Source organism: the organism of the source record quoted next, unplaced genomic scaffold (assembly GCF_019419815.1).
Source record: "Pyrus x bretschneideri cultivar Hongxiangsu unplaced genomic scaffold, Pyrus_bretschneideri_v1 Contig15, whole genome shotgun sequence".
Lineage (NCBI taxonomy): Eukaryota > Viridiplantae > Streptophyta > Magnoliopsida > Rosales > Rosaceae > Pyrus > Pyrus x bretschneideri.
Window position 1 is genome coordinate 4,761,794 of NW_025999446.1, and position 15,178 is coordinate 4,776,971.

Consider the following 15,178-nt stretch of genomic DNA (forward strand, 5'->3'; position numbering starts at 1 on the left):
GAAAAGTTAGAACGTCTCTCAAGTGGGTTGTACTTCACAACCATTCGCGGCATAGAGACCCACCATGTGGCTGGCCTTGAGCCCGGGCTCCACAACACTTTACTACTTTGGCATTACTGTATGGGACATCCCGGATGTGACATGATGCGCCGTATCCTCAAATCATCACATGGCATCATTTACATCCCTAAGTTAGATTCCCGCCATGCAAAGCTTGTTCTTTGGGAAAGTTGAATACTCAACCCTCAATTGCAAAGATTATTCACAACCCTTCTAAATTTCTTCAGAGGATTCAAGGGGATATTTGTGGACTTATCCATTCAACATGCAGACCATTTTGATAGTTTATGGTGTTGGTTGATGTATCGACACGTTGGTTACATGTCTGCTTATTGTCCACATGCAACGCTACATTTCTGAAACTCTTAGCACAAATTATTAAGCTTATGGCTCACCACCCTGATTATTCAATCAAGTCGATTCGACTGATAACGCTGGAAAGTTTACGTGACAGATTTTTGACGACTATTGCATATCAGTTGGGATTGAAGTTGAACATCCTGTACCCCATGTTCACACCCAAAATGGCCTGGCAGAAGCTTTCATAAAGTACCTTCAATTGATAGCTTGGACTTTGGTTATGCGAACCAAACTGCCGGTATCTGCCTTGGGCTATGCAAGATTGCACGCAGCTATGTTGGTCAGCCTGAGGCCCACCGCTAGCCAACCTCATTCACCATTACAGTTGTTTAGTGGATACTAGCCCAACATCTTGCATTTACGTGTGTTTTGGTGCGCAGTCTATGTGCCAATAACACCACCACTACGTACCAAAATGGGTTCTTAAAGAAGAATAAGAATCTATGTGGGTTATGATTCACCAATAATTATTCGCTATTTAAAGCCTTTGATAGGAGATCTCTTTACTACATGTTTTGCAGATTGTCACTTTGATGAAACAATCTTCTCACCGTTAAGGGGAGATAAGTATGCTAGCGTTCCTGTAGAATGCCGCGAATTGTCATGGTATGCTCCTACTATGTCTCATTTAGATCCCCACACTGTCCAATCTGAAACTGAAGTGCGATGTATTATAGATCTTCAGAGCATTGCTCAAAGCATGTCAGATGCTTTTATTGATCTAGCAAAAGTGATAAGATCACATATACCCGCTGCAAACGCACCTGTAAGGATAGACGTACCTAGTGTACAACGTAATATCACTTGAGGAGGCCAAACTGTCCCTAAGGTTTGGGCGGCCGCACCTTTCACGTGGCCCGGTACACTGGCGGCTAGTTAATCATCTGTCCCTACCCTGAAGCGTGGCAGATCCCCTGGTTTAAAGGATTCACAACCCCAGAAGAGGAAAACAACACAAATTAGTGACCCTAGTCTGAATCCAACCATCGCTCTTTTATCTGCACCAACGCATGAGGTTATTCTAGATTATGGTGATATCTTAGATAAGACAACCTTACCTCTCAAGAATCGCGAAATTACGATCCACTATGTAGTATTGGATGTGGTTTGAAATTAGAATTAGATGATCATCAACGATGCATTTGCTTACACATTAGCTACTGATATCATGCTTAACGATTACATTGTACCATGTTTTGTTGATGAATGCCATCCAATTAGAAACAAGCAATCCAAGTCGAACTCGATTCGCTTACGAAATGTAAGATGTTTGGGCCTATAGCTCCTACTCCACCACATGTGAAGTTCGTGGGCTACAAGTGGGTTTTCATGAGGAAGTGTAATGAGAATAATGAAATTGTGCGATACAAAGCACGCCTTATTGCTCAAGGCTTCTTTCAACGCCTTAGGATTGATTACAAGGAGACGTATTCCCTCGTAATGGATGCCATAATGTTCCGCTACCTTATCAGTTTGGTAGTTTTCTAAAAACTGTATATGCAGCTTATAGACGTGGTAACTGCGTGTCACTATGAGGATCTAGATACGGAAATCTACATAAAAGTTCCAAAAGGACTTCCATTGACTGGTTCAAATGGTTCTAAACCACGGAACACTCTTTCTATTAGATTGAGGAGATCACTTTATTGATTGAAACAATCCAGGTGGATGTGATATAATCGTATGAGTGAATATTTGACAAGTCAGGGTTATGTGAACAATGAATTATGCCTATGTGTGTTTATAAAGAAGTCACATTCTGCATTTGCGATCGTTGCAGTTTATGTCGACGACATGAACCTTATTGGAACTCCCATAGAGCTTAAGGCAATTGTCGTTTACTTGAAATCGGAGTTTGAGATAAAAGATCTTGGAAAAACTCGATATTGTCTCGGCCTGAAGATCGAGCATTGTTCAGATGAAATCCCAGTACATTAATTGAACTACACCCAAAAGGTTTTACGACATTTTAATGAGGATAAAGCAAAGTCTTCGAGTACTCATATAGTTGTTCGGACTCTAAATGCTAAACAAGATCCTTTCCGTCCCAAGAAGTATAAGGAAGAAATTTTGGAGCTTGAAGTTCCATACCTAAGTGAAATTGGTGCTTTATTGTACTTGGCTCAATGCACTAGACCTGACATCTCATTCGCTCTGTTAATCTTTTGGCTAAATATAGCAATGTGCCTACATGCAGACACTGGAATAGTGTTAAAGACATTTTCCACTACCTCAGGGGTACGACAAATTTGGGTTTGTTTTACACCCACAAATCCTTGAGAGGAGCCGTCACCCTCCTTGATCCTCTGGTTGATTCCTGCCTTGTTGGTTACGCAGATATTGGTTATGTGTCCGACCCACATATGGCATGTTCTCGAACGAGCTATGTCTTTACCGTTGGAGACACCGCTATATCTTGGAGGTCTATCAAGCAAACGCTAGCTGTGACTTCTTCGAACCATGCTAAGATCCTCGTCCTGCATGAAACATCGCATGAGTACTTTTGGTTGAGAGCAGTTATTGAACATATTCGAAGCACTAGTGGTCTTACTACCGTCGTTGACCTTCATATGATGATCATTGAAAATAATGCAGCATGTATCAAACAGTTAAAGAAGGGATACATCAAGGGAGACAACACTAAGCACATAGCACCGAAGTTCTTTTATTCTCATCAACAACAACAACATCATAACATTAAAGTCAAGAAAATTAATTCCTAGGAAAACAATGCTGATCTCTTTACCAAGTCATTGCCCAAGTCTACTTTTTAGAAACTCGTCCAAGGAATCGGTATGTGTAAATTATTTGAGTTGAATTGCTTGTAGTTCTCTTATTTGGAAGTTCTGTCTAACTCAGGGGGAGTATCCTGAAACATACTAACTTGATCTTTATGTACTCTTTTTCCTACGATTAGGAGCATTTTTCCCATTGGGTTTTTGCTACTTAACGAGGTTTTGATAAAGCACCCATTCTGGTATGATCATACTTCATTGAGTTCACTACTTTCGCCTTGTTTGACGTTTGTTTTAGACATTATGCATACTTCTTACTTTTCTCCTTAGTCTATGGGTTTTCACCTGCCTTAGGTTTTACCATAACGAGGTTTTGTGAGTTTTACTTCCTATATAAACTTTCTTTATATTAGAGATTCACATAATTCGCCCATTGTGCCACCAACTTTATCAACTATTCTACCTTATCTGCTGAAGATCTGATGCGATGTTTTGTTTGAGTATTTCCACACTCAAGGGGGAGAGTATCAATTATATTTAGAATAGAAATGTGATTGTGTAAATCCTAGTGTATCTAGGGATATCTTGGAATATTCCCTTTAGTAGTTAGTATCTTATTAGAGTTGTAATCCTATTAGGATTAGGATTTAACCTATCCTACTACTATAAATAAAGGCATAATGAGATGATACAACACACACATCACAATTAAATCTCTTTCTTTTCTCTTTTGTCGCCGACCCCCTTATCCCTTTCTAGTCCTAAATACAATTCAATCAAATATGCCTACAACATTTTAAAATTTCTAGTTTTTTTTCTTTTGGGTAAAGTACAAAAAACTACCTCAACTATTAGCATCACGACACTTTCATACCTCATCTTTTAAAATATACAATGTCACACCTCATCTTTAGAATTTGGTCTAATATTATACCTCCGTTAGCTTGTCCGTGAATTGGTCAGTTAAATGCTGACATGACTTGATCCAGGGTTCAGTTCCTCGCCTAAATGGATTCCATGTGGCACCACACCCAATGTTTTTCCCACCAAATGGCATCCAGCTAGATTCCTAATGCACGTGGCTTTTTCACAAGACGACACATGGATATTCCATTAAAATTAAAAATTTAATTTAAATTTAAATTTAAAAAATTTTAAAAAGTAAGGGAATGTTGTAAGGTGTGCCTATCGAATTGGTTTCCTTCCTCCCGATACCCATATCATGTCAATCTAATTCCCCATTCCCAATTCCAGAAAATCAAGAACCCTAACCCTAATTCTCGCAGCTCCAAATCTCGATCAATTAGATCAGAAATTCAGCGAAAAACCCAAATCATCTTGTCGACTCGCTTCCCTGACTTCGTTGGTGTTGGAATGGGCTTTCATCTGGGTTCCATTCGCTTCGATGGAAAATCGAAGGATTTGCCATGGGGTGGTATGCAGGTGATGATCCCGACGAAACGATGCCTACCTATTACAAGTTTTTTGTGCTTTTGATGATTCCAAATGTATAGTGGACTTATTTTTTTGTTTATTCTTGTTTGAAAATGTGGGTTCATGCTTTGTGAATTCGAAATGGTACCTAAGGTGTTGGAATGGGTTAAATGTGGGTTTTGTTTATTCTTCTAGCATTGTTTATTCTTGTTTGAAAAGGTGGATTTATGCTTTGTTAATTCGAAATGGTTCCTATGGTGTTGGAATGGGTTAAAAGTGGGTTTTGTTTATTCTTCTAGCATTGTTTATTCTTGTTTGAAAAGGTGGTTTATGCTTTCTTAATTCAAAATGGTTACTGAGTTGTTGGATAATGGGTTGGTTGCTTTGTTGCTTTGTTTATTGTTGTGAAGATAAGGTGGTTGGATAGTGGGTTTGTTGCTTTGTTTATTCTTGTGAAGATAAGGTGGTTTGTTGCTTGGTTTGTTGTTGTTGAGAAATGGTTAATGTGCTTTGGCTGTTTGCATATAGTTGTGTTTTGTTGCAATTGCACATAGTTGCATATAGAATGTTGTGCATTGTTTTTTGTTGTTAGCTTGTAAAATGCAATTAGTTGCATATAGAATATTGTGCATTAGTTGCATATAGAATGGTTTGTTGGGTTAAAATGCAATTGCTTATGTTTGTTGTTGGTTTTTAATTAGGATTTGTTTTTGTGAATTTCATTTTTTCCAGAACTATTCTCTTTTGAATTGCATCATGGTGGGGAGATAAGTTATGACATGTATGTTGGGGGAAAAGTGACATATATAGATAACTGTAATAAAGACCTCATGTCATTGTCGGTGATAGACGATATGGTGGAGGCAGTTAAATACATTGAGCAGTTCATGAACTATTATTTCAAGACTCCCAACATGGACCTTTCCAATGGTTTGAAGCAGATTCAATGTGATTCCGATGTTCAGTCCATGTGCAATTTTGTTCCAAAAGATAAAGTGATTGAGATGTACATCGAAGAATTGACGACAGAAGAAGCCGTAACCCAAGAGCAACAGTTTCTGAAGTCCATGGAAGTGACATGTCCAAGTAAAGTGGTTATTGAGGAGATAAGTAGTTCAGAGGAGGATGTTGGGCCAACAACACTTAAACTAAAAATAATATAAGGGCTTGTTGGCTATTGAAGGGCCAGAAGTAGATGATTGTTGCACATCTCAAGTAGTGCAAACATGTGTGATTGAGGTAGAAGAGATAAATGCTAAAGAAGGGAATGGTTAGAAAGAGAAAAATTGTGAATGACCAGAGAAAAGTAAGGGGAAATCTATGGCTGAGGTAGGAGAAGAGGATACTGAGGGAGATGTAGGCAAAGGGGATACTGAAGTATTCTTTGATGTACCTATTAGTTTAGAGGGAAATGTTGAAGAAGAGATTGAATAAGCTACAGAAGAAGATGATAGTGACCTTAAAGAGAGTGAATATGAGAGTTATGCTGATAACCCAATGTTTTCCAAGTTTGATGAAAGAGATTCTGAGCAAAGAAGTGCAAGGCAATCTAAGTAAAGCCGGGAAAGAGAAGAAAAGCAAAGGGAAGAAGAATTTGATATTGCAAATGTGGAACAAAATGTGGTTGATGATCCCGACTATAACTCTGATGCTTTTGAGAGTGTACACTCTTCGAATGATGAATGAGGCAAAAAACATGCCCGATTTCCAGAGTTCAATGAGAAAACAGACATGAAAAATCCCACTTTTACACTCGAGCTTATTTTCAGGGATCATGTCCAATTCAAGGGAGATGTCATCATGTCCTCCCTAGTGAATGGATATGGAGAAATCCATTTTCCTAGCAATGAGAAATTCAAAGTCATAGCAAAGTATGTAAAAGGGTGCCATTGGAAGTGTTGTGCTGGAAAAATGTATGGTTCGAACAACATACAGATCAAGACCATACTTGATGAACACACATGTGGGAGAACTTGGGCAAACAAGAACAGGAAATCCTATTTGCTAATTGATTTGTACATGGACAGGATAAAACTGAATCCCAAATGGCCTGTGGATTCCTTTTTGGCAACTATCAAATCAGAATGGCATCACGGTTGTACAAAGAGGAAGGCTTACAAGGATTTAGATAAGGCTTTAAAGATCATTGAGGGAAAACATGCAGAGCAGTACACAAAGTTGTGGGACTTTGCTGAGGAAGTGAAGAAGATTAACCCTAGAAGCATAAGGAAGGTGAAGTTGCATAGGGGGAGGTTCCAAAGGATATATGTGTGCTTAGGGGCTTGTAAAGAGGGGTTTAAGTTAGGGTGCAGACCATTGATAGGATTAGATGGGTGTCATTTAAAAAGTGTATACTGGAGGTCAACTACTTTATGTTGTTGGAACCCAAATGATGGAACATGGGTTATAGCGTATGCAGTTGTAGAAATGGAGAATAAGTCTAGTTGGATTTATTTCTTAGAGTTATTGGCCGTTAATGTTGGGATTGTCAATCAAAGGGGATAGACATTTATCAGTGATCAGCAAAAGGGGTTAATTCCGGCCTTTAAAAAAGTCCTCCTTAATTCCCACCATAGATTTTGTATGAGACATTTGTATACCAATTTCAGAAATCTATTCAAAGGGAAAACATTGAAGGATGCTTTGTGGTCAGTAGCCAGAACAACAACAGTTCCCTACTTCAAAAAAGCAATGGGTGAAGAAGCTCAATGAAAAGGCCTATGATTGGTTGGTGAAGTTGCCTGCACATCATTGGAGCAAGTCCCATTTTGAAACACATCCCAAATGTGACATGTTGCTGAACAATCTTTGTGAAAGTTTCAATGCTATCATACTTATACCAAGACAAAAGTCTATTGTCACCATGTTACTCCTTATTCACACACTTTTGATGAAGAGAATTCAGATGCGAAGGGATATAATGGTGAACAAAGTTGGAGATCTCTATCCTAAAATTAAGAAAAAGTTGGAGGAAGCCAAAATTCAAAGTGGCAGGTGCATTGCACAATGGTTAGGGGGCTCTAAATTTCAAGTTGATGCTGGAGGGGGGAGCAATATGTGGTTGACTTGGTTGAGAAGACCTGTTCTTGCAGAAAGTATGCCTTGACAGAAATCCCATGCAACCATGCAATATCGGCCATAAATTTCAAGAAAGAAAAACGGGAGAACTATGTCGATGCTTATTATTCCAAGGTGCGGTACTTGGAGGTGTATTCTCATTTAGTAATGCCGATGAATGGGATGTCTTTGTGGGAGGAAACTGATAAACCACCAATATTTACTCCTACATATACAAGGCAACCTGGAAGGCCGGGGAAAAAGAGAAACAAAGAAGCTGTTGAGAGGGACAATGAGGGTGAACAAACTCCCACAAACCCAACCAATAATCCTCAAGGTCCTCCTCAACCACTTTAGCTAGGAAGGAAAGGGCAAGGCACTTTGAAATGTACCATATGCAAAAAGGAAGGTCATAATGCAAGAACCCATCATATACATCTTCCTCCAAGGGACAAACATGTAACATTTTCTACTTTATATGGTTTTTTAAATCCTTTAACATCATAATACACTCTTAATCCTTTAACATCATTTTCTACTTTATAGGCATCCACATCTGCTCAATGACAAACCGCACCTAAAAAGAGGACAAGGAAAACAAAGGTAAAAACTTAACCATTTCCTTAGTTGTAAAACATTTGGATTTAGTTAAAAAGCTTTCTTGGTCTCTAAATGAACTTTGGATTTAGGTATCACAATCAGTAGCTGAATCACCTAGAAGCACCAAGCAGAGAAAGACCAAGCAATCCACTAACTGAATCATCCAAAGGCACAAAGCACAGAATACCAAACAACCCAGCCACAACCATGTTTTTTGCACAGATGGTTGTTTTTTGTAAAGGAATTGTAAAGTTAGAACATGTTTTATGCTATTATGGGTCTTTTGTGAATTGAATGGATGATGTAGCAGGTTTTTATGAATTTAGTAGGTTTTGTAATGTTGGTTGGAGATGCTAGATGAATTCTGTTAGTTTTTTTAACAGGTTTAACAATTTTTGGATAATTAAGCAGGTTTTATGCTTAATTTGGTCTATTCCATATTTTTCTTGCAAATGATGAGTAGTTTGTGCTTGAATACACTTGTTTTGTTGTTGTGGTTATATCATTATTTTTGGTGAGATTTTTCAAATTTAAGGTCAAGGATGATATAATTTGTGCTTAAGGATGATAATCTGTGCTTAAAATGGTATATCACAATTTTGTTTTTGGCGGGAAAATTCAAATTACCAAAAAAAAAAAAAAAGAAACCAAATATATTTTCTGACCTGGATGCCATTTGGTAGGAAAACATTGGGTGTGGTGCCACGTGGAATCCATCTGGGCGAGGAACTGGGCCTCGGATTAAGCCATGTCAACATTTAACTGACTAATTCACGGACAAGTTAACGGAGGTATAACATTCGACCAAATTCTAAAGATGAGGTATGATATTGTCAATTTTAAAAGATGCGGTATGAAAGTGTCGTGACGCCAATAGTTAAGGTAGCTTTTTGTACTTTACCCTTTTATTTTTTATAATGTCCACGTGGTGCTAAATTGATAAATGGTGTCCAGTCATTATCCATATTGGCGCCATGTCATTGGTTAACAGACAAATTAACAATCAAACTCATAGAAGTATGAAAGTGTCACAGAATTATAACTTCAGGTTGGGATGAAAAAAAAAACCTTGATGTACGAAATGTTTAAAAGCCAACAAACTTTAGAGTAGTGAACTGAGATTAACCCTTATAAAAATTGTTGGAGACGCTCTTACTCAGCAAAAAGAGACATGCTAAAGGAAACTCTCTCAAAGTGAGCCTTTTCTTAGACTATCTGCCACCTCACAGTTTAACGTTAATTTTTGTGCCAACATTATAAAATATTATACAAAAAATATGAGATGTTTGAGAATCTATAGAGAGTCTTACTTTAGAGATGATTTTCTTAACATTATCAAATAATTGTCAATAAAAAGAGAGTCTTAACAAAACACTCCTAATACTGTTCGCGTTTAACACATTTAAAAGTTATTCATTGTATTATTTACTTACAATACATTTTTATCATTTTAATTAAAATTCAAAAATATTCAAACTATTTTAATTAGTTTCCTAAGAAAAAGACACTTCCAACCCCGACATATATTCCCCCACAACCAAACAACCCAACACCCAACACACTCAGACAAACACCCCATTTAATCTTTAGAGAGAGGAGACTCAGAAAAGACCAAGCACAAGCCACAACACTTGCACAAGAACCTTTTGCTTTTAATTGCTTCCGTCTCTCTCTCTCTTCCTCCTCGGTCTCTGCTCATGTAGGAGCCCCCAAGATTCCCTCTTTTTCTTTTAAAGTCCTCATTCTTTCTCCTTTTCTGAAAATCGAGCTCTCCTTTTCTTCTCTTTTCACAAAAACCCCATCTCTCTAGCTAGCAAATAAGCAGCAGCTCTGCAGAGTGGTGGAATGGGGATGGAGATGGAATGGCTGTTCTGAAAATGGCCCAGCAAGGCATCCCCAACAACAATGCCACAACTCTTAGCAGCCAACAGCAAAAACAGCAGCCAGGGAAGCAGAAGCTAGAGGAGCAGCAGCTGGGGAAGCACACCATCTTCCATGACTTTCTGGGCATGAAGCCTGGAGATTCCCCTGTGCTTTTGCCAGCAAAAGCCTCCACCGATTGCAGGCTCTCTGAGCCTTCTCCCTCGGCCTCGGCTTCCCTTGGGGCTTCCTCCGGCGGCGGCCGGGGCCCCATTTCTACCACCTCTGATCTGGGTTCCGGTGAGTTTGTCCCCATTTGGTAAAAAAAAAAGCTGCTTTTTTTAACCCCTGTGCTTTTATTTGAGTTCAGAACAAAAACCCATCATTTTTTTTTTTTTTGCTTAAAGATAATTGCTTTTATATCATTTTTGTAATCAGGTTGATAAAGTTCATTTCTTTACCATTTTTTTTTTTTTGAGGGGCTGTCTTTTTGTTGTCGTTTTGGATTGCTTGTGTAAATGAAAATGAGAAAGATGGGAGTGGGTTTATAACTTTATATGTTATGGATTAGTTACTGAAGTCAGTGAGGAGTTTGGTAGCTGTTGTGGGCTTTCTCTTTTTCCTCTATGCTTTTCATTTATTAAATTTGTATGGATAGGTTGAATCAAGGGCAAGTTTTTCACTTGATTTCCCCTCATTGCCTTTGTTAGCTCTCTTAATTTGTGTATTATTGGAGCATTTGAAATTAGGCTTGAGAAACTTGATGCTGAAATGGTTTTGTGTGTTTGTTACCATTTACAAATGTGGCGGGGCTTTTTCGGGTTTTGATGTTGTTATCGTGGGAGTGAAAAAGTTGAGTGTGTTTGTCAAAATTTATCATTACAAAGTGAGACTTGTCGGATGAGCATATGTTTATGATGACGTTTATGTTATATTATTGACCTTTTCATCTGGGATTTCGGTGAATGAATGTTAACTACTGATCTTGAGCTTATCTGTTATGATTGTATAACTGAAATGTTAACACACATACAGTACTTGTCTTTCTTATCTGGGTTGGATTAGATTTTGATTTGTTGTCTCATTAAATTTGGTAGAAAGGCACGCTGGAAACCATCTTGAGGGGGTTCCGTTCTATGGCCATAGGAGCGATGTATCTGGGCTTGAGATAAGTAACAGGGTACTAGGAAGCAAACGGAGTAATTCAGACTCGACTTTTATGGGTTCATCCAGAGATGGTGTCCCTCATACCGGTCCTGATCACCTTGAGAGCTCGCATTTGATGAAGGTGTTAGTGTGACATCATACAATATTTTATCCTATTCTTACATAAAGAAAACGCCCCACCTATGTTTTTCTCATCTGATGCGTTTTAGTTATCCTGAAATCAGATGCTTCGAAATGGACCAGGGGGAGAACGACCTAGAAGGTCCAATGACGATGAAGCAGTCTTTGCTACACAGCCACTGAGGCCAACTTCTGGTTCTCTGATTTTTCAGCCTCCACTTGGTGGTAGAGTTGACACCAAACGGGAACAACCTAGTCCTATGAATATGGGTGCTGCAGTACAGTACCCTTCACGAGGGGGTCATTTTGTACCCATGGTGCATCAATTACCTTCAAACCGATTTAGGGATGCCAATGCCATTCCAAACAATATCTCTCAATCAGCAGCAGATGAGGGATCTAGAACTGGAATTAAAGGCCCAGGAATTTTGAGTTCCATTAATGCCAGCAGTGATGCTCCTGAAAGAAACTCGTCTGGGGTGCTACCAAGTGGCAGCAGGCAGAAATCTGGGACTCATAATTTAGAGTCAGAACCCTCTAATCCAAGGTAAATCTAATTATACAAGATATAGTACATATCTGTTACTTTTGTTTGCTTTTTTTTTTTTTTTTTTTTTTTCAAGAGAAAACTTGATGCCTTATCTTTTGTCTTCCATTGTGGCAGTCAACATGGATTTACTTCAGCTGGTCGGCAGATGACCATATTTTATGGTGGTCAAGCTCATGTTTTTGACAATGTCCATCCGAACAAGGTTTGCTTTCTGAAAGAATGTAGTTTATATGTCCCTTGATTTATGGTATAGTGAGCTCCCTTGATTTATGAGTTTATACATCCTATTATAGCAAATATATGTGGACAATCTCTCTTAAAGAATATATACTACAGATATCAACATTGGCCAACTTATGTAGTCATTGCATACAGATAAGGAATCTGTAAATTGCTGAATTGGTGTGATCTGATCTTAACTTATAGGTATAGCGTAGTGTTCTAGAGAATGTGGTTTTGGCTTTGTGAATTCTTTTGTAGCCATATAAGTTTCTTGATATTATCATAAGCTCGACCTTTTAGATGTCTGTATTGAGTCATTAAAAAAGAGTAGGTTTTAGTTATTAGGGTATGTATAGCGAGGATTAGCACGATACTGTTTGAAAATTGTGCAGAAGTTGCTTTCCCTGTCAGTCCCTGGTTGTGGGAGATTGACGAGTTAATGACTAGAAGTCCTTGAAATTGGGTTGAAGATAATTTTCAAGGCTGTAAAAGACTCTGAACGTGTTTTGCCTATGGGGCAGTTTAGAGTTACGCACTTTCTTGTTCATTATGGTCATGCATGACTCTACTAGTGCATGCCTGATATTTATCTGCTCTTTGGCCCTGAACCGGAGCTGTTTTGTGTATTTCTTCCTCATTAGTGCTGGTTTCACCTGTCAATGTGGTCAGCTTTGCTACTTCCATTAATTCTTCATTTTTGGTTGGATTAGTGGTCCTCATTATCGAGTGCTTTCGAAAGTCAAACAATCATTGTTGGTAATAAAAATGTGACATGGTCTTAAATTCCAAGTTATTATATCAAATTGGTGGAAAGTACGATGTAGACGGGTGTAACAAAGAAAAAAGTACATCATAGTGAGTCTCCTATAGTACTTTTCATGATTGATGTGAGGAAGTTCACTTGTTAATCATTTTCATTTTGTGTGGGAAGGTTCTTCAGTTGCTGTCTCATTCCGGCAGTAGAGAGTAGCCATTGGTATTTTACACATGAAGTATGCAGTAGTGGTTTCCCATGTAGATCATTTATGAAGTCATATTTGCTGTAATTTTTACATTGTAATGTGTTAGTGTTGGCCCTTTTATTGTCCTTTATAGGGATTTATATGTGAGATCAAGTTCCAAATTAAGAAAGAGTCAGAAGGGATTGTTACATCTTTGGTTTGACTGAAGACTTGTATGCCTAAGCTTTGGGAGTGTTCTTTTGTGATTTTACCCAAGACTCGTAGCCTAAGGTCTCTCGTACACTTGTTTATGTCATGTAGGCCATGGACGGTGTCGGGCAAACTGAGAGAAAGTAGAACAAGGAGAGAGAGAAATTAGGGAAAACTTTGTTTTTTCAACCAAACTTTGTTATTTCAACCAATCAACAAGTGCCCTTAAATGATTCTTGTAAAAAAAAGGAGTTGGCTTGCGTCGTTAATCCCATTGGTGCAGCACCTACTTGTCCATCCAATTGTAATTGATATATTTTAACCGTACAAATCTCATAATTGTAACCGGTTGTTTTCTTAGTCCTGTTTAATGATCATCTCTGCAAAAGAAGTTCAATCAAATTGACAATCGCTTACTAATGGACAGTTGGTTGTGTGAATATTAGTTGTTAACAAAACCTTTGATTTGTTTTATACATATGGATGTATAATTTCCAATTTGATTGATTTTTTATAGAGATGAAATTAAATGATGATAAAGAAAATGGATGGTGCGGATTTTGACTTAAGTCTAGTTTCCTAAGAACTCCCTAAATATTAATTACAAATCTAAACTTAAGTCTAGTTTCCATCCCGTAGCCTACTGCTATTTTCTTTCATATATTATTCATCAATGGCCCTGTGGACCTCTCCGGTTAGATGTATAAAAGCAGATTAAAAACCTAATGCACCTGCATTACACAAGTGCCTTACATTTGAGCCTGGAATTAGGAAATCAAGTTTGTTTTCGTAGAGGTGAAACGAGAATCATGAATGTTTCTTTGTCATTGATGTCTTCAAAAAAATTATAATTCCCTTTTCTTCACCATCGTTTCTATCAGCAACATAGTACAAATTCAAATATCTTTTCACTCTCCGCTGTTAATTACGTGACATTGTTGTGGCCACCGTACTTACTCTTTTCAGGCAGATGTTATAATGGCTTTAGCTGGATCAAATGGAGGATCTTGGTCAACAACCTACTCACTAAAACCTAATGCAAAGCTGGGCAGTGAAAGTTGCATGCCTAGTGGAGAGGTTGAAACCGGTGCAGCAAGTAACAACGCACTGTTGCGAGAATACCATGGGAGGTTAAGTGTTCCTGGGAATTCTAGTCCAGCTGCGGGTTTTGCTGATCGAATATTGACACCAGCAGGTAATCTTCTAACTCCATTATGCTTACATGGATATCCAGTGGGGTGTTTGACACCGAGAGATCAATAAGAACATATGGCCACAACTGTGTATTCAATGGTTCTTTTGGTTTGTACTGTAGGTGGCCATCAAGGTAGCAATTTAGTCAGAGATACAAGAAACCCGATTCAAGCTGCGGAACCCAGTTCAAAAGAGAAAAATGAGCTGTGATGTTAGAGAGTTTCCATATTTCGAACCCAGGATACAGTAAAATCTTCACCATTGTAGTTTCCTTGATGTTTCAGTTTGGTCTCGACTTATATTTAATCCTATAATTTTGAATCTTTGTCGAATCCTTCGGCTGAACAACACCCCGCCATGAAAGCCAGCGATAGCAGCGCTTCTCCCACAAATGACCAAGAAACTTGACTTCCGCAAGTTTACTTACGGCAAAGGGAATGCTTGGGATTTGGGAATACCCTTAACAAAAATGTTTTTCAAGGATAAAGATTCATTTCTGTTAGCTTTTTATTAAAATCACCTTTTAGTGCTTATTCAGGAAGTGCTTTCAGATAAAAAGCAGTTGGGTCCTTGGTAGTTGGATTAATGGGCTGGTCACCACCATATCATCTGATATGGGTTGGCCTTCAATGGAACATAATTGGGTTACAACTTAATCTGGTTGGTCG

General features: G+C 38.3%; 1 protein-coding gene across 1 annotated transcript; it reads left to right on the top strand.

Annotated features, from left to right (window-relative positions):
• Positions 1-9,825: 9,825 nt before the first annotated feature.
• LOC103962011 (protein TIFY 8) lies at positions 9,826-14,842 on the top strand. Its single transcript, XM_009374669.3, has 6 exons — positions 9,826-10,406; positions 11,204-11,394; positions 11,498-11,940; positions 12,058-12,145; positions 14,283-14,511; positions 14,632-14,842. The coding sequence occupies exons 1-6, from the start codon at positions 10,109-10,111 to the stop codon at positions 14,718-14,720; spliced, it is 1,338 nt and encodes a 445-aa protein (XP_009372944.2). The 5' UTR covers positions 9,826-10,108; the 3' UTR covers positions 14,721-14,842.
• The last annotated feature ends 336 nt before the right edge of the window (positions 14,843-15,178 follow it).